The sequence below is a fragment of the Delphinus delphis genome, chromosome 5 (assembly GCF_949987515.2).
Source record: "Delphinus delphis chromosome 5, mDelDel1.2, whole genome shotgun sequence".
NCBI classification, from domain to species: domain Eukaryota; kingdom Metazoa; phylum Chordata; class Mammalia; order Artiodactyla; family Delphinidae; genus Delphinus; species Delphinus delphis.
The window spans coordinates 43561953-43578668 of NC_082687.1; the positions used below are offsets into that span (position 1 = coordinate 43561953).

At 34.3% G+C, this 16716-nt stretch overlaps 1 protein-coding gene across 1 annotated transcript in view; it reads left to right on the plus strand.

The window, feature by feature from the left end:
* ANTXR2 (ANTXR cell adhesion molecule 2) overlaps positions 1-15625 on the plus strand; it is a 165678-nt gene extending 150053 nt beyond the window's left edge. Inside the window, exon 17 of the mRNA XM_060012291.1 lies at positions 11571-15625. Within this exon, the coding sequence (XP_059868274.1) occupies positions 11571-11609 (39 nt within the window). The 3' untranslated portion in view covers positions 11610-15625. The remainder of the gene's footprint in view (positions 1-11570) is intronic.
* The last annotated feature ends 1091 nt before the right edge of the window (positions 15626-16716 follow it).

Here is a 16716-nt window from a genome sequence, read left to right on the forward strand (position 1 = left end):
GCTGAATGTTTTTGAATTTATACTTGTACCCCTTTTCTCTTACATGAAAAATCTTGTCCTTACCAATATTAAAATACTTATTTGCTCTATCCTATAATATATATAGGTACAAATTAATAATAAAACAGTCTTAGTAAAATTAAGACTAATGAATGAAATAAAACATTTTTTGCTGGTCTATTTATCCTTAAATTATATTCTGTAGTTGGTATACAAACACAATACTGTGTTAAGTCACTTGAAGTAGTTCTTTTGTCAATGTGGTTATGTATCCAGTTCATTTGTTTCAATTTATTTCCAGTTCTTTTGTCTACTGTATTTTATTTCTATCTGTCCTACCCATTCTTTGTTCTTCTGTTTCTCCTTTTCTGCTCTCTTTTGGATTAATATAGTATTTTTTTTTGTAATCTATTCCATCCTCTCTATTATCTTTTTAAGCTATACCTCTGTGCTGTTTTTCAGTGGTTGCTCTAGAGATAACAATATGCTTCTTTAACTTTTCACAGTCTACAATAGTATACTAGTTTAAAATAATATATAAATATTACCATGGCCTAACTTCCATTTACCCCTCTATTTCTATGTGCTCTTATTATCATATGTTGTAGTCTACATAAGATATAAATTCAATAATATATTTTTCCAAATTTTGATATTATTGTTTTTGTAATCAATAGTTTCATAAGGAAATTTTCTTTTATATAGTTGTATTTCATGTTTATGCACATATTTACTTCTGTTTCTCTGTATTTCTTCCTGCACATCTAGGCTTCCATCTATTGTCTTTTCCTTCAGTTTCAAGATCTTCATTTAGCACTTGTGGTTGTTGAAGCCTGTTGTAGATAAATTATGTCAGGTTTTGCTTGTCTTAAAATGTCTTTATTTTGCTTACCTTCTTGAGTGGTATTTTCTCTGGATATGGAAGTTTAGGTTGACTTTTTCCCTCCCCATTTAGCATTTGAGAGAGTTCCACTGTCTTGTGTTTTCCACTGTTTCTGATAAAAAGTTGGCTGTCATGCTTACTGTTGTCTTCTCTGTACAGAATATCTTCAGCTGGGGGATGATGAGGGACAGAGAGGTATACTCTTAGGATTTTCTTTGGCTTTCATAAGTTTTATTATATGTTCCCTGATAAGGTTTTCTGTGTATTTATTCTGCTTAAGGTCATTACGTTTCTTTGATCTGTATGTTTATGCCTTTCATCAATTCTAGGAAATTCTTAGCCATTATTTTTTTCAAAATTTTCTTCCCTATTCTTTCTTCTCTCTTCTGGGACACCAATTACTCATGTGACAGACCATTAGATATTATCCCACTGGTCTCAGATTCTCTTTAGTTATTTGTTGTTTTTCAATTTGAACAATTTCTATTCTCCTACCTTCAAGTTCAGTGAGTTTTTCTTCTGCTATGTTCAGTATATTTTTACATGAATCAAAAACATTCTTTATATCTGGTATTGCATTTTTGTCTCTAGTTTTTCCATTTTGTTCTTATTCAAAGTTTCCATATTTCTGTGGAAATTCACTATATTTTTATGCATGCTGTCCACCTTTCTCATTAGAACTTTTAACATTTTTATCATAGTTATTTTAAAGTCCTTGTTTATTAATTGTAGATTTGCCTATATTAACTGTATTTTCCATTGATTATGGATCATATTCTCCTGCTTCTTTGTGTATACCATAATTTGTGATTTTATGCTGGACGCTGTCATAAAAAATAGAGACTAATCTAGATAATATTTACTTCTAGAAAGATGTATACCCTTCCTCTGTCATGTTGCTAATCTGTGGTTGACCTGGGTCTTGGTTTGTTGCCATCTTAGTTATTTTTAGTTCACTACTGGTTTCCAAAATTTTGAGAGTAAGATCAGGGATTTTCCTTTAGCAGAGCTCTCTTTCTTTTCCTTTTCCTGTCTCTGTCTCTGTCTCTCTCTCCTTTACAACCCACCTATGAGCTTCTTGGTTGCAGGGGAGTTCTCTTTGCTATTCAGCTATGAGGACCATACCTTCCCTATGCCCACCAACCACCACTTTCTGTACTTTGAGAGACCTGTTTCCATATTGATTTCCTGCCTATAGTCTTTGACTGGCCCTGTTCCTTGCACTCTCAGAAGGCCCCATGAGTCTTGGAGAGCTCTTTCTCAGTTCTCTTCCTCCCAGGTTTCAACAGGCTACTGACATGTGGTTCAAGAAGGCCCTGTGTCTCTCAGGGCTATTTTTCTCATTCCTCTTGCCATTCCCCAAATCTTCAATAAGCTGCTTCCTTTCCCTTAGGGAAGGCCCATGTGTCTTTGAAAAGGTAATTATTTCACTGCCCTCCTGCTTCTCTCCCTAGCCTTCAGTTGACTACTTCTTCTATGTAGGGGTCTCTCTTAGCTTTCCTGCTATGTCTCCAACTTTTGGGAGGGTTCTACCTTGCACTTAGTGAAGGCAATTTTAGCCTTCATATCTTACTATTATGAAGTATGAGTTAGATGTTTCATTAAATGCCAACTATATGCCTGAATCTCAAAAAAATAAAGGTACATGACTATTTGCAAAATAAATATTAACAGTATGTATATAGTCACTAACATTTTGCAGATGCCATAAGAGAATGAAGAGGAAAAAAAATTTGAAGGTGAATTTATCAGGCAAACTCAGTACTTCCCTTCATGACATTAACTGAATATCCATATGGTGTGTTGTCTCCACTGTAAGGTGGAACATTTATAGGTTGAGCTTCCGTTAGAAAAAAGTATATGGAACTTATATTTCAGCTCAAAATATTTCAGTTTTTTTTTAAAAGCAGAGGATAACACAGATTCTTTTATATATTATATATGTGTATATATATATATATATGTATATATATCTTTCTCTTTGTGTGTGTATATGTATGTATATATGTATATGTTTGTATATATATTGCTGATAGTTGCACATAGTCCTATTATACTGTTAGTATTAAATACGTAAGGACTACTAACTTGTCCTTTTACTTAAAAAAATGAGGTAAACCTTTCAAGAATTTCTGACATTCAGAGAGAGAGAGAGAATAGTAGGTGCCTTCTCTTCACTCTGTACCTCCAGTTGCTGCAGGAAATCTTCACTCAAAGAGCCTATTGTGTTAAGTCAACATTCTTTCCTGATATTTGTGATTTCCTGGACCTCTTGAATTGTCTTGTGTTTGTTTCCTTGTGTATCTGTGCTTTGTATACAATTTTAAATTTGAATCACTGTTCACTGTTGCACAAAGCATGAAGATTTAGTAAACTCTTTTTTAAAGTGGAGATATAAATAAATCAGCTATCTGTGTTTGAAAAGTCTAAACCAAAGTGTAGTTGTATGCTTTAGCTTGTCAATGGATATTTATGAGGTGAGCATAATACTATTACAGTTATAGCAGTGAAATATATCCTGTGCAGATAGCTAGTAAAGGAGCTTGCAAATGTTAATGCCTGCAGAATTTTAATGCTCAAGAGATGGGAAATGTGGCACTTGCTCTGGCTAATACTACTCTGGTCACAGTGAAAATGAATTGGCAAAATCAGTTTTCAAATATTGCAACAGAGTTGGGGTCTATATACTTAACCAACAGCAAATATATTGGTTCCTACTGTTGTCTAGTTTTTATCTCTTGGTTTAGTTAACTGAAGAACAGTAACAGCATTGGACATTTTTATTTTGGGCACCAACTTTCCGCTCCTACTTATTATGAGACCTAAGAGAAGGTATTTCCAACAATGAAACGTCAATTAACTTCTTACTCTAATAGATACTTGGTGTTGCCTGAAAATCACTTAAGTGGAGTTAAAACTGACAGGTTCTAATTGTGAGTTTAGCCTTTGTTATGACCAGAGTTCTGTTTGTGATATATCCTTGGTATATTCTGTTCCTTCTTATACTGATGGAAGGTGAGTAATGGAGTAAAGCCTCTGCACAGACCACTGCTCTAAGAGATGGATTGGGATAACAATAAATTTATAGTTTATAAAGAATCATATTGTGCTTATTTTTCCTAGCAGTCAAAGAAAATGAGGTTAAGCTCTCAGTCTTTAGACCTAGGGGTTTTATTCTTGCAGAATAATTTTTGGGATTTTATGGAATAGTATAGTTTCAGCCTGCTTTCATGTATAAGCTTCAAATTCATATTAATTATCTGTGTTAACTTAGTTAAGATTAAATTCAAATTAATTATCATTTGACATCAGCTATCTGAACAGTACCTCAGTAAGTCCTACCAGAATAAGAAAAGACAACAAAGAAGGGAATTAGACATATGATCTTTTGTATAAGGTAGAAGTTGAGGTAAAACATTTGTTGGAGGGTTTTAAAGGTTTAGATGAGTGTGGAGTCTTTGTGATTAAGAAAGTTGAGAATTAAGAAATATATATTAGTTTCCATTTACTTATACCTAATCTACCTGTAGAGAAATATTGAGAAAAAAATACAATAAAACTTAAGGATAAAAATAGAGAAATAATCATGGGCCAAAGTTAAGATAGCTATACCAGAAAATGTACACTAAGAGTAGCAATGCTTTTAGAACATGATGTAAGTCTGAGTTTTTTGAAAGTTAAGGCACAAAGAGAAAGGCTGAGTTACATAATTGGCATTATATAATAAAAGGGAAGCACATGAGCTTACCAGAAGTGACATGCTTTTTCCTAGCTAGCTCTGAACTCTCAGAATTGATCCCTTAATATCAACATCCTCAATAGCAATTTTCCAAAATACAAAATTCTCTGTATGTAACCAAAATTCATGTGAGTTCTAGATATGACCAAAAGTTGAAGGGATAATGCTGTAATGTTGTCATAGATTTATTTAGGAAGGTATTTCTAAAGGAAAGTAAAGAAACCAAGTCCAGTTATATTGACAGTTTACTGGTGATCTGGCTTCACATAAGTATGAATAGCTTGAATAATAGGTATCAAACCACATTTTTAGGGTCAACAAAAACAAAATATTATACTGAACTGCAATTTTAAAGGGTGGATGAGAGTGCATCTTCTTGGTTTGGATTAGGGGAGGCTTGCATGTGCCTGCTTGCTCCATTCTTGTGCACCATTCCAGCCATAGTGGTCCCCGATGCACCTTGTAGAACCCCCAGGACTTCATGGACTATAATATGAAAAACAAAAAAAACACTGACCTGGAGAAATCGATGGCTAGCATTTCACTTAGAACCTCACTTTCAAAGATAGTTTTGCCAACTGATCTGGAGAGAAAGGGTTCAAAAATTATTATTGATAAGTGCCTGAGGTATAAATATTCTATGTTGTTGATTGAGTGCAGATATGTGTGTGTGTGTGTGTGTGTGTGTGTGTGTGTGTGTGTGTGTATATATATATATATATATATATATATATATATATACCCTAGATACTGTGCATGTCATTAGAAAGTTTGATGTTGTATGAAAATTAAAGATTTACCTTATATTTTTATTTAAATATAGTCAACTCCAGTATGCACAGGGCTTGAGGTAGGCCATGTGTGCACATGTACACACACATGCGTGCATGCATGCACACACACATACACTTTTTAAAATAAGATTGCTGATTGCAGCCTGGACAAATGCTTGAACAGGCATTTTATTGAAAACTCTTAGAATTGTGTACCATAAAAATGAAAATGCTGACTGTGGATTATAAAATTTATTAATCAGTGGCTTCTGCCATACTCACACACTCTTGAGTAGAACTGCATACACGTGGGTTCATCAGGATATTAATTGTAAAAGACAACCTAGAGACAAGTAAATGAGTTTACCTATGGGAACAATGAATGCTGAAGAACTTTGGTATAGTTGGTAGATGGTGGTGATTCCTGAGAGTAGTCAATTGGTTCCTGTAATGACTTTTAAAAACATAAATATAGATGTTTAGAAAAGGCTGCATTTTTGCTGATTGAATTTGGTCTTTGGAAACTTATTTTTAAGCTATCAAATATATAAATATACAGAAAAGATATAAGTAGAATGTAAGAAATAATATGCAATTCCACTACTCATAGCATGTTTGGTGTAGTCTCTTAGTCTTGTCTTTTACTCTTTCGATATACATTGCATAATTATAATTACGTATACATACAAGTTGGCATTTTTTCACTTATTTCCCTACATCTTTAAAATTTTTTTAAGTTCTATTTTAATGGCTACATAACCATTAGATTAATCATAATTTAATTTCTCTGATTGTGAGACAGAAATAAATATAAATGTACTGATTATATTTTTCACATTATAAAAATCGCATGGTAAACATTTTGAAATCTTTGTCTAGATACTTTACTTTACAGATACTTTGCTGAATTCCCAACATGAAATTACTGAGTCAAAGAATATAAGCTTTTAAAGACTATTATTACATACGTTGCTTATATATAGTTTTTGCCAATTTATATTTTCCCTAGCAATGCATGAGAATTCTTTTCTTGCCACAGAAGCTCACTAATTAGGTAATGTTGCTCAATATAAGGTTGCATAAGATGGCTTACATTCAATGGGAGGCAGTTTTATTCCTTTTAAACCATAATTTTTATTAGGCAAATAAAATGTCATATCCAGATTACAATACAATGATGTCAATTATTAATATATAAATAATTCTAATATTCTACAACTTATTTAAGTAAGTAAATATGCCAAGAGTAATCTTGTAATAGTAATAGTAATAGTAATTTGCCTGGTTGTTTAATATGTTGAGAAGGTAAATTATAACCTGGTCAGTCATTATCTGAATTATCACAATTTTTAAATTAATGTACTTTAAATGTACTTGGCTATAATCTAAAGTCAGTACTTAAATTCTATTTGTTCTACCTAGCTTTTTTAATATTTAAGGAATTTTACTCCTAATCTCTATGTCATACAAAATGAATAAATTTTACAATTATTTCATTGCATCCAAGGAATTCTATATTCCCAAGGCAAAAGAATGGAATACATACATAGTTCATTTTTAAACTAATGCAGTCCTAAGGACACTCATTTAATTCAATTTTACATTGACTATATGTTCTTATTGTTGAAATTTATGACCTAGTGACTTATGCGGCATGATACCAAATTCAAGTTGGTTGAAGTGATTGCCTAATTGAATAAATAATATGGGCATTACCTAAAGCATCACGACAACAGTATACTTTGATTTTACCCATAATTTAGATGCATGATTAGAGCATGATTTTAAGTCAAGAAAATTATTTTTTAAAATATTTAATTAAAAATTCAAAAATATAGAGAAAATTAATGTTATTTCTCCACATTAATAATTATGCTTTATATTACATGCTTTATTATTCCTTAAACACTTATGCCACCTGAATTCAAGTTTTTTGAATTATTTTGTAAAATATAAAGCAAACATAATGTTACACATTTGTTTTAACTCTTGCTAGCAGAAATCTTGTATTCATTTGTTTTAGCATATTACAAGTTTAGTGGTTTATTTTAGAGACTATATAGTCCTGTTACCTGATACCAGTATTAACCTCTATATAGGGAATAAAGTATTAAAATTATGTCTCTATGTATATTTCTGTACATTTAGGTTGCATTGAATGGTTTATTATTAACCTACTCAATTAATTTTTAAAAATGTTCAGAGCTTGTATTATTTGTAATTCAAGTGAAATAGTCTCAGAAAAATAAACACTATTACTACTAATATTTTCCATTCTGTACCAGCCAATGATGAGTTGTATGCTCAAGTTATTTTACATTGCTTTACTTGTTACCTTGATAACATACCTTTATTGTATAGGCATTGTAAGCACGAGGATATGGCAGACCTGTAAACCCTGTCATATCCCATTTCCTATGAATAAAAATTGTTCTGCTGTGTTCTGGCCTAGACTGCTTGCCATGATATCAATGGCAGCCTAACATTCTTGACCTTAAACATAATTGGCATTATATTGATGGGTTTTGTAAGATAGTATTGAGCAGTATTCAAAGGGCCACAGACTCCTAATCACAGCCACTTGCAACCAGGGTATGGTGCCTTGATTTTAGAATATTCTGGTAAGTGGATGGTAGCAGCTAGCATGAAATAATCCCCTGGGAGTAAGGTACCTGATGGAATACTAAATAAAAATTTCCTTTGGCCAATAGTTTCTTTTTTTCTTGATTATTCTTTATCTATCTTTTCTCTTTAGAACTACTCTTTTCTATTTTCTCCATATTATCTTCTCTCCTTTTCCACTGTTGTATTTTTCTCCTTTGTAATCTCTTTTTTCCTCTCTCAAATTCATACTTTTTCTATCTTCCCATTTTAAGGTCTGGCTCCTCCCCCAGTAGAGGTCTAGTCATCACATATTCATTCTTTTATACATCATCCATCCATCCACTTGTTTGTAAGTGAGGATTTATAACAAGTCTGCTCTATGTTAGACACTGTGCAATGACATCGTAGAGGGAAGATGGATAATAACTATTTGCTTTTTAAATGCAAGTTTACTATGTGCCAGGTACTGTTCTAAGTGCTTTATAAATCTATATTAACAGACTTAATAACAGTCCTAAGAATAGGTCCAATTTTTTTAAATTGTGATTAGTCACTTATTTCTTATTTATTTGTTTGTTTGTTTGTTTGTTTTGGGTTGCATTGGGTTTTCATTGCTGCACGTGGGCTTTCTCTAGTTGTGGCGAGCAGGGGCTACTCTTTGTTGTGGTGCACGGGTTTCTCATTGCGGTGGCTTCTCTTGCTGCAGAGCATGGGCTCTAGGCATGCGGGCTTCAGTAGTTGTGGCACGTGGGCTCAGTAGTTGTGGCACACAGGCTCTAGAGAGCAGGCTCAGTAGTTGTGGTGCAACTACAACTTGGGCTTAGTTGCTCTGCGGCATGTAGGATCTTCCTGGACCAGGGCTCCAACCTATGTCCCCTGAAGTGGCAGGCAGATTCCTAACCACTGCGCCACCTGGGAAGTCATGAATAGGTCCAGTTCTTAATCCCCATTTTATTGATGAAGAAACCATAAGTTGTTCATGGTCACACAGTTAATAGATAACAGAGCTGGGATACATATTCAGGCTTTGGAGCTCTCAGATTTAACTACTGTTACTTTTCCTTTTGATCTTGAAGCCAGCAATTATGGTGTAATGTAGTTTGGCTGTGGTAGAGATGCAATTTAGGGGAAGGAGCCCCATGACTGGGAGGGCTGGGAAAGGCTTAACAGAGGAAGTAACTTTTGAATAGAACTCCTCTAAGTTACCAACTTCTAAATTCCTGTAAAATAAAACATTATCAGGTCTTGATAAAAATGAAAAACACTGAGTCCATGATTGAGGGTGAGGAGATATTTGGTTGTTTTTGTCAATGTGTGTGCTAAAACACGGGGGTGTATATTGCATGTACCAGGGTTTTTGGGTACTTGAATCAACAGACATGCGGCAGCTGATGATTAATACTTAATCCCAAGCTTTGGAAGAGCTGAAGTAAGGACCTCAGGGTCAAAATCAATAGGGCTTTCTTCATTTGAGTTGCTAGATCTTTAATTAAACTACACCAAATGAAATAGAAAATAATTTAAGTCTGGAATAATTTAGGTGTTGAAATGATTTTGAGAATTCAGGTGAACTATGGATTTCACTTTTTAAACCCTCCAATTGCATAAAATAAATGAATCAGAGTCACCAGATTAATCTGGTGTGTGGAACAGAAATGGTCCGAAAAAGAGCCTTATATCTAAATCTAGTTAATTAGTGATAAAATGCAAATAAAAGTAGAAATTCATGGTAACTTCTTTTCAAAATTATGCAGAAGAGAAAAAACTTTTACTTTTTTGGTCCATAATAAATACACAAGAAAAGATGTCATTAATGCATATCTTTGTTGTCAAAATGTCACTCCTCATATATTTGTTTGATTCTGGAAAATTGCCAGGAGATAATATTTTTAATATTCATCACTGTTTTAATATTCATAGTTAAAATCTATTTCTCATTGTATGTATAGTTGTACTATCACACTGTCATGGCTTAGAAGGACTGATTTGCCCAAATATTTATTAATTATGTCATTTTCCTCCCCTCTGAAAAAAATGTTTAGAAAAGGGATATATCATGAGAATAACATTTTTTAATGTTTCCTTGGCACATGATGCCAAATGTAGCTAATCTGGGGAAGAGCATCTTTTCACTTAATATTCATTCTAAAAATCTTCTTTGAAGGTTCTAGGTAATACAAAAATACAGTCTGAGTACATGACCTATGACCATTGCATTACCAAGGAATTTTTAGCTCATTCTAAGGTAGTCTTCTCCATGCTTTTCTCCCACTTCCTTTTGCACAGATATTATTTGTAGACATTAGGCACAAAGTAAGTAATAAATTTGACAATTATAGTAATAATGTTACCTCCAAAATTATTAGAAGACAGATAATTTGATGAATATTTGCCTTTTAGGCAAGAGTAAATGTAAACTAGTTTGCTTTTATGCTTTTCTGTTTTTTCATTAATTTCTGAAATTTCCAAATTTGTTGAACAGTTGCTTTTGAGAGGAAAATAGACCAAAATCTTGTTTTTACATTCCAGGCTTTCTTCTCCAACAATATTTGTTGTTCCTTTTGAATGTACCATGTACACTGGGTGTACCAGATATTTGAAACAAATGTATTGTTCACATTTAGAGGGAAATAAAGAGAAGTTCTAAAATATGAAGTTAGAGAGCAGATATTATGAGAAATAGGAAAATCTCAATAGGGTGATGATCTGGACCCTAAATTAGAAAGCAATATGCTACCTTTTGGCTTATTAAGGAATCTAGACATGATTTATATAGTACAAGACATCAGCAATGTCACACCAAGGAGAGGGAAGAAGGGGATCTTTTATTACTAATTGGAAACTTTATTTTCAACTAATTCTTGGATTATTTATAATTACATATGAAACAATGTGTTTCCACACGCTTCATTGAACTGCTAAGGAATTGGAATGGCAAACTCTCTTTGGAAATGTGGAATGCAAATAAAGTCACCATATATAGAGACCACATAATGGTGGTGTGCTGTTGTGAGAAATGATCAACAGTGGACAAGATTGCTAGTAAATCTCTTGCAAAATCCTATTATAAAATGGAATCACAAAGAGATGGCATCTCTTCCTTTTCTCCCTGACTTCTTATCCTCAATCTCTTCCGACTTCTTAAATACACTTCTCATGCATACATTTTAGAAGCACCAGTTTTATATCAGTTTTAAAAGCACCAGATTGTATAAATGGGACACTTCCATTTTAATACATTGTAGAAACATACAGGGTTGTGGCTTTGATATTTTTATTGCTCGGATAGTAATGCTATTCTTTAAATAGCAATAACAAAGTTCTGTTTTCCGTAGTGTTTTTTTCACTCTAATTTTACCATACCATCGTGTAGGTGAACTTGCTGTGGAAAAGATCTGAATGAACCATCATGCTTTGACCCAAAGAAAAAAATTATGACTTCATGTTTCATCCTAACATTGACCTTACCTTGGGTAATCGTTTGTTATATCATAGTAGAAAAACTAGGTGTTCTCATGCTTTTTTAAAATAATTACCTCTGTATTTCAATAAGGATTTGTTTCTTTCCTAGGGTCGGTGCATAAACTTCTCTCGAGTTCCCTCTCAGTAAAAGGAAAGCAGGAAGACCAAGAGGTATGAAGATGGTACATCTTCACGATGCAGATTTCCAACCAAAAGAAAACAAAGTGCATTTCAGAAGTTTTTGGAAGAGCAGCTTTATTCCTCTCAGTCAGGAAATGTTTTCTCTGCCTTCTGCTTTGCTTGCATCAAACATTTTCAAACCCTTGTTCTGCCATCTACATGGGAATTGATGAAACTCAATGGTAACACATGATTCAGGACATTAAAAATAAAAAGGATCTTTAATGTACATGCTGTGGTTTATACAAGAAAGTTGTTTTGAATGTGTAAAAGAGGAAGAAACAAAAGCATGAAGATGATATCAAAATAGGGAGCACAAAACAATTGGCCCTGGTGAATCTTTAATGGAGAAAGGAGCATTTTACATGGAAACATGGCACTTGTGTGTTTACATGGCAAGATTCTTAGCCAAAGGCAGAGTATGAAATCTCCCACCAGGCTAAGCAAATAAAGGAGTCTATTGCCTTATAGCTGTGTCAGATCACAAAATCCTTCCAAGTCCACTACCACGATGTGCCTTCCGGGAAGCTTCTGACTGGAAAATCTTGTCATTCTAACACTGAAAAGTGCACACGTATGACAAAATGTAGACAGGATGCCTCAAGGTATCAGTAGCAAGCAAGATTTTGCCCTTTAGTTTTTGAAGGCACCTTTCTTTCATTATGCACTTGGGAAAAGAAGAAAATTAATAGAGCATTATTCCACAGGAAGATGGCCTCTAACTAGAGATCTTCAGTGGAGCTTAATGGACTCATGATTTGAGAACTTGTCCCTGGGATTGGTAGATTTACCCCTCTTTCTATGTTTAGGGCTTAGTAGTACATAAAGCAGTAATATCTGTAAACATACCTAGGAGTTTGTTTTGCTTTTAATTTAAAGGAAGCAGTAACCACAAAGCTTCCGCTCAGGGTATTTTCTTCCTCCAAGTCTCCAAGGGCTCTTCAGCGTCACAAGCCAGCAACTCTCTTTGCATAAAAATTTCAAAATTTAATTAATATAATTAAAGGCAACAGCAAGCAGCAGCCTGTGAAGATTTTGCTCATCCTTTTTATGCCTTTTGACATTGAATGACCTATTACTGTATGCGCATTACTTGGATTTTGAGGGGCACTCTACCTTGGTTGTGATTCAGTAGAGAGAAAAAAAAGGCCTCCTCTCATCAAGTTATAAATTAAATTTCAGGAGGGTCTACCACCACAAAACATCGAAAATGTATGTATTATAATTTTTTTAGAAAAACCACGGTGTCACGTCAACGATGCCAAATTATGTTAGCGTGAGTGGAAGCACTGTGGGGGAGGAAGAAGGCAGCAGCTGATGAAAAAAGCTCAAATGATCTAGTCACTTTCGATACTGTACTTCAGATGCGAAATGGATATTCGACTGGAAACCTGACAAAGCGCGCCTGCTTTGATGTGAACTGGTATAGACAATGACCAGTGGCTGGGTCAGTGGGATGTCTCTCTGCGAGCACAAAGGCTTATCAAATGACACTAAAAATAAGTTCAACAACCATCACATTGGAAGGGAGAAGGCGAACATTTCATGTTTGGTGGGCATGTGAGTGCACAAGATGGAAACAGTGATTCGGAGCATCCCAGTATAATTACCCCCATTGCGCGCTTAATGGAAATTTCAAAGGATGGGAGTGATTCTGATGGTTGGTGTCCAGATTTGTTGCACTGCTCCAATAAGCCTTGCTCACACACACAAATTTTTATACATAGATATGTGTATACATATATATCCTCTAGCTTGAATCTTTTGCTCAAGTTTATTTATGTCACTGGCTGGCTGGATCCAAAGTCATGTGTCTACATATTCATAAATAAAATTTTGCCTGTGCCTCAGCTACCATTTTTCTTTAAGCCCACATGAACTCAAGCCTTGTTTGGTTGAATATTTAATTGTCTTGATTAGTTTCAGGGACAGAATTGTATCCAGTTCCAAAATGTCCATTATGTTCACAAATGGTAGTGTTGGTACTAATTATCCACGTTTGCAAGTGTGACTTGGAAACCAGATATATACCCATTGAGTTCTTGTAGGCCATTGTTCTACATTTGCATCTGGGGCAGGGCCTACTAAGATTTTCTTAAATTGGCACTTCATTTCTAACCAGTGCACACCCCGAATTTAAGAGCCTCAAGGGTACTACAGAAGCTAAGGCTGCTTCTTTGGTAGTTCCTTTGAATTTGTCTAGTATCATGGCAATTGTATGATACTTTTATTTTGTACATGAGCAGTGTAAGTAGACCGTTGCCCTTAAATGGCAAAATAGCTTTCAGTAGATTGTAATGAAAATGGATTTCCAGTTCTAATACCACTATGAAGAACTCTCAGTGAAGAGGGACAGGCAATGGTCTATGTAGAGACTAAAAAATATCATTCATAAAGTTCAAAGACAGATGGAATTTTATTGCACTTAAATATATGAACAAGATCTAGGTTATGATTTTCTCTGATTATGCTAACTAGCAAATTGAGAAGAATTTGCTTTAAAGAGTACTGTATTCTCACCAAAGGACTAAATTGAACACCCCTACACTTTTCAACCAGGAAAATGAAAGGTTAAAATAAAGCCATTTCTATAAGTTTAGTAACATTTTATATTTTATATAGAGAAACAGTTCCTGTTTAATTTTTTGGACATAATGTCAGTCAAGATCTACTTTCTGTGAGTAAATTAGTTAAGTCTTTATCCATAATCCATTTGTGTTGCATAAGGTTGCAAAAACAATTAAGTGGGAAATGACTCCTAACTTATGTGTCTACTCTGCCTGGAAAGAAAGTTTTGAAGGCATCTATATATATTTCATAACAATGTCTGTTCTTTATGGATTTGATCATAAATATTTATCTATCTGAAAACTTTGATACTTGGAATGTTTTCCTTAAAGCATTTGGTGCTCCAAGAAAAAACATTTGGTGCTAAGAGTTGCAGCACTGATGCCTTTCCCCAAGTTAATTCTATTTTAAATTTTTATATTTCCTTCCCAATGAGATGCAGAGTAAAATTTGAGACCCTCCATTAAGTAGGGAGCAGCATCTGTCATCCATGGATAATTACTCTTTTGGCAAAAATATATAAGGTTTAAACCTCCTACATTTTAAATTGTTAGAAAAAAATGATTTGCTTATATTTTTCCTGAATTTTATTCTAACCACTTTAAATCATAAGTTATTCAGTATTTGTTTTTCTAATAAATCCTTACTGGATACAAGATCTGGGTGTCTCTGTGAACTTAACTTTATTATATAAATATCACTGACCGTTGTTTACTGCTCAGAGGCAATTTATTAGGTTATTTTAAAAATTAAAACAGCCTATATTATGACCAAGAAGGTGTCTAAAATATTTTTTTGATTGATCTGCTTACATATATTGTTTTTCAATCTTAAGAGGGCAAAATATAAACGGGTAACATTTATGAATATTGTAAACATTGTAACTTCCTCTTCTATCACAAAGCCTTGTGGTTACTAGATTTTGTACAGTATCACACTTTAGGAAGTTCATTAGTATTTTATTGCTACTGGAAAATTTCGGTGGGTATATGTGCACAGGAGAGAAATATATACATTATTTTAATATGAAAGGAAATATATATTCTAGAAGCAGAAAATAACTCTGGTACATCTGTTGTATGTTTAAGGGAAGAAACAAGCAGGTGAGGCTGAAGAATGTTGTCTATCTGCAGGTGATGAAGTGGGTGCAGCCATGTACTCTAGTCTCAGAGTTAAATTAATATTTCACTTAGTGAATTTCTATGGCTTATTTCTGAGAACACTTCAATTTGGGTATATTTCTACACTTATTTGTATCTAATTCAGTCAATTTGATAAAAGAAAGAAAAACTTGTTTTCTTTCTCATAATGTAGCAATCCCTGTGCTGGATCTTTTATGCACTTTAATTTTGGGCTCTTCTGCCAAAAGAAAATGCTGATAAGTACACCATGCAAATTTATATTAAAATGTGCTTGTTCAGATTGCTTTGCAGGAACTATATTAAGGTAAAGTGTGTGTGTGTGTGTGTGTGTGTGTGTGTGTGTGTGTGTGTGTGTGTATGTGTGTGTGTGTGTGTGAGAGTGTGAGAAAGAGAAAGAGAGAGACATGGAGAGATTGAGAGAGACATGGAGATTGACTCAGAGTAATGTGCTACCAATTCTCTTGGCTGAAGAATCAGATGATGGAGGGACTAGACCTAGACCTAGCCACAGCTAGCTTGATTATTAAAAGAAACACCAGGAAATTAAAAGTAGCTTGTACTCTATTTGCTTAGGTACTTGAGTAACTGGAAAAATAAACTGCCTTTCTACTCCTACTCTTTGTAGTGAACTACAGAGCATGACAGCCTTTGTCTAAGAATGTAACTCGACCAGGAAGGGTCTTGCAAGTCATACATTCAAAGCTTCAGCTGAGTTCCTCCAGGGAAGTGAATCTCAGATCTGAGTTTTGCCGTAGAGGCTGGACAAAACTGAATTTCTCTGCATAAAACAAATCTTGGAGGGATTCTCCACTCACCCCACCCACCCGAAATTGAAGGCAAATAAAATGGAGAAAAAAGACCAGAGAGAGGAGGGCTGAGCAACATTATAGGAGGTAAGAGCATCAATTTAGAAAATGACAGAGGAAGTTCTGTGTCTTTAAGAATGGAGATGCCTGCTATTCCATTTTAAATGGCATTGCATTCCTGCAATGTACACCCTTCCATCTCACAACTTCAGTTGCCTGCTAACTCACATTTTCTGTGAGTTAAGGAAGTTGGCTGAATTCAAAAAGAGCAAGATGATCCCTCAAATTAATATAAAAAATAACCCTCTGAAAATTTGCAGATATTGAAGATTGGTTGTTCCAAAACTGATGAATGGATTCGAGGTAATAGTATATAGATCTTAAAGAGCAAGCTTTCCTCATCTGTTCACTGTTTTTTTCACAGAATAAAAAATATTTTGAAAGAAAAGAGAGTGATTTTAACATCAATAAAACTAACATCTAGGGCTTCCCTGGTGGCGCAGTGGTTGAGAGTCTGCCTGCCGATGCAGGGCACATGGGTTCGTGCCCCGGTCCGGGA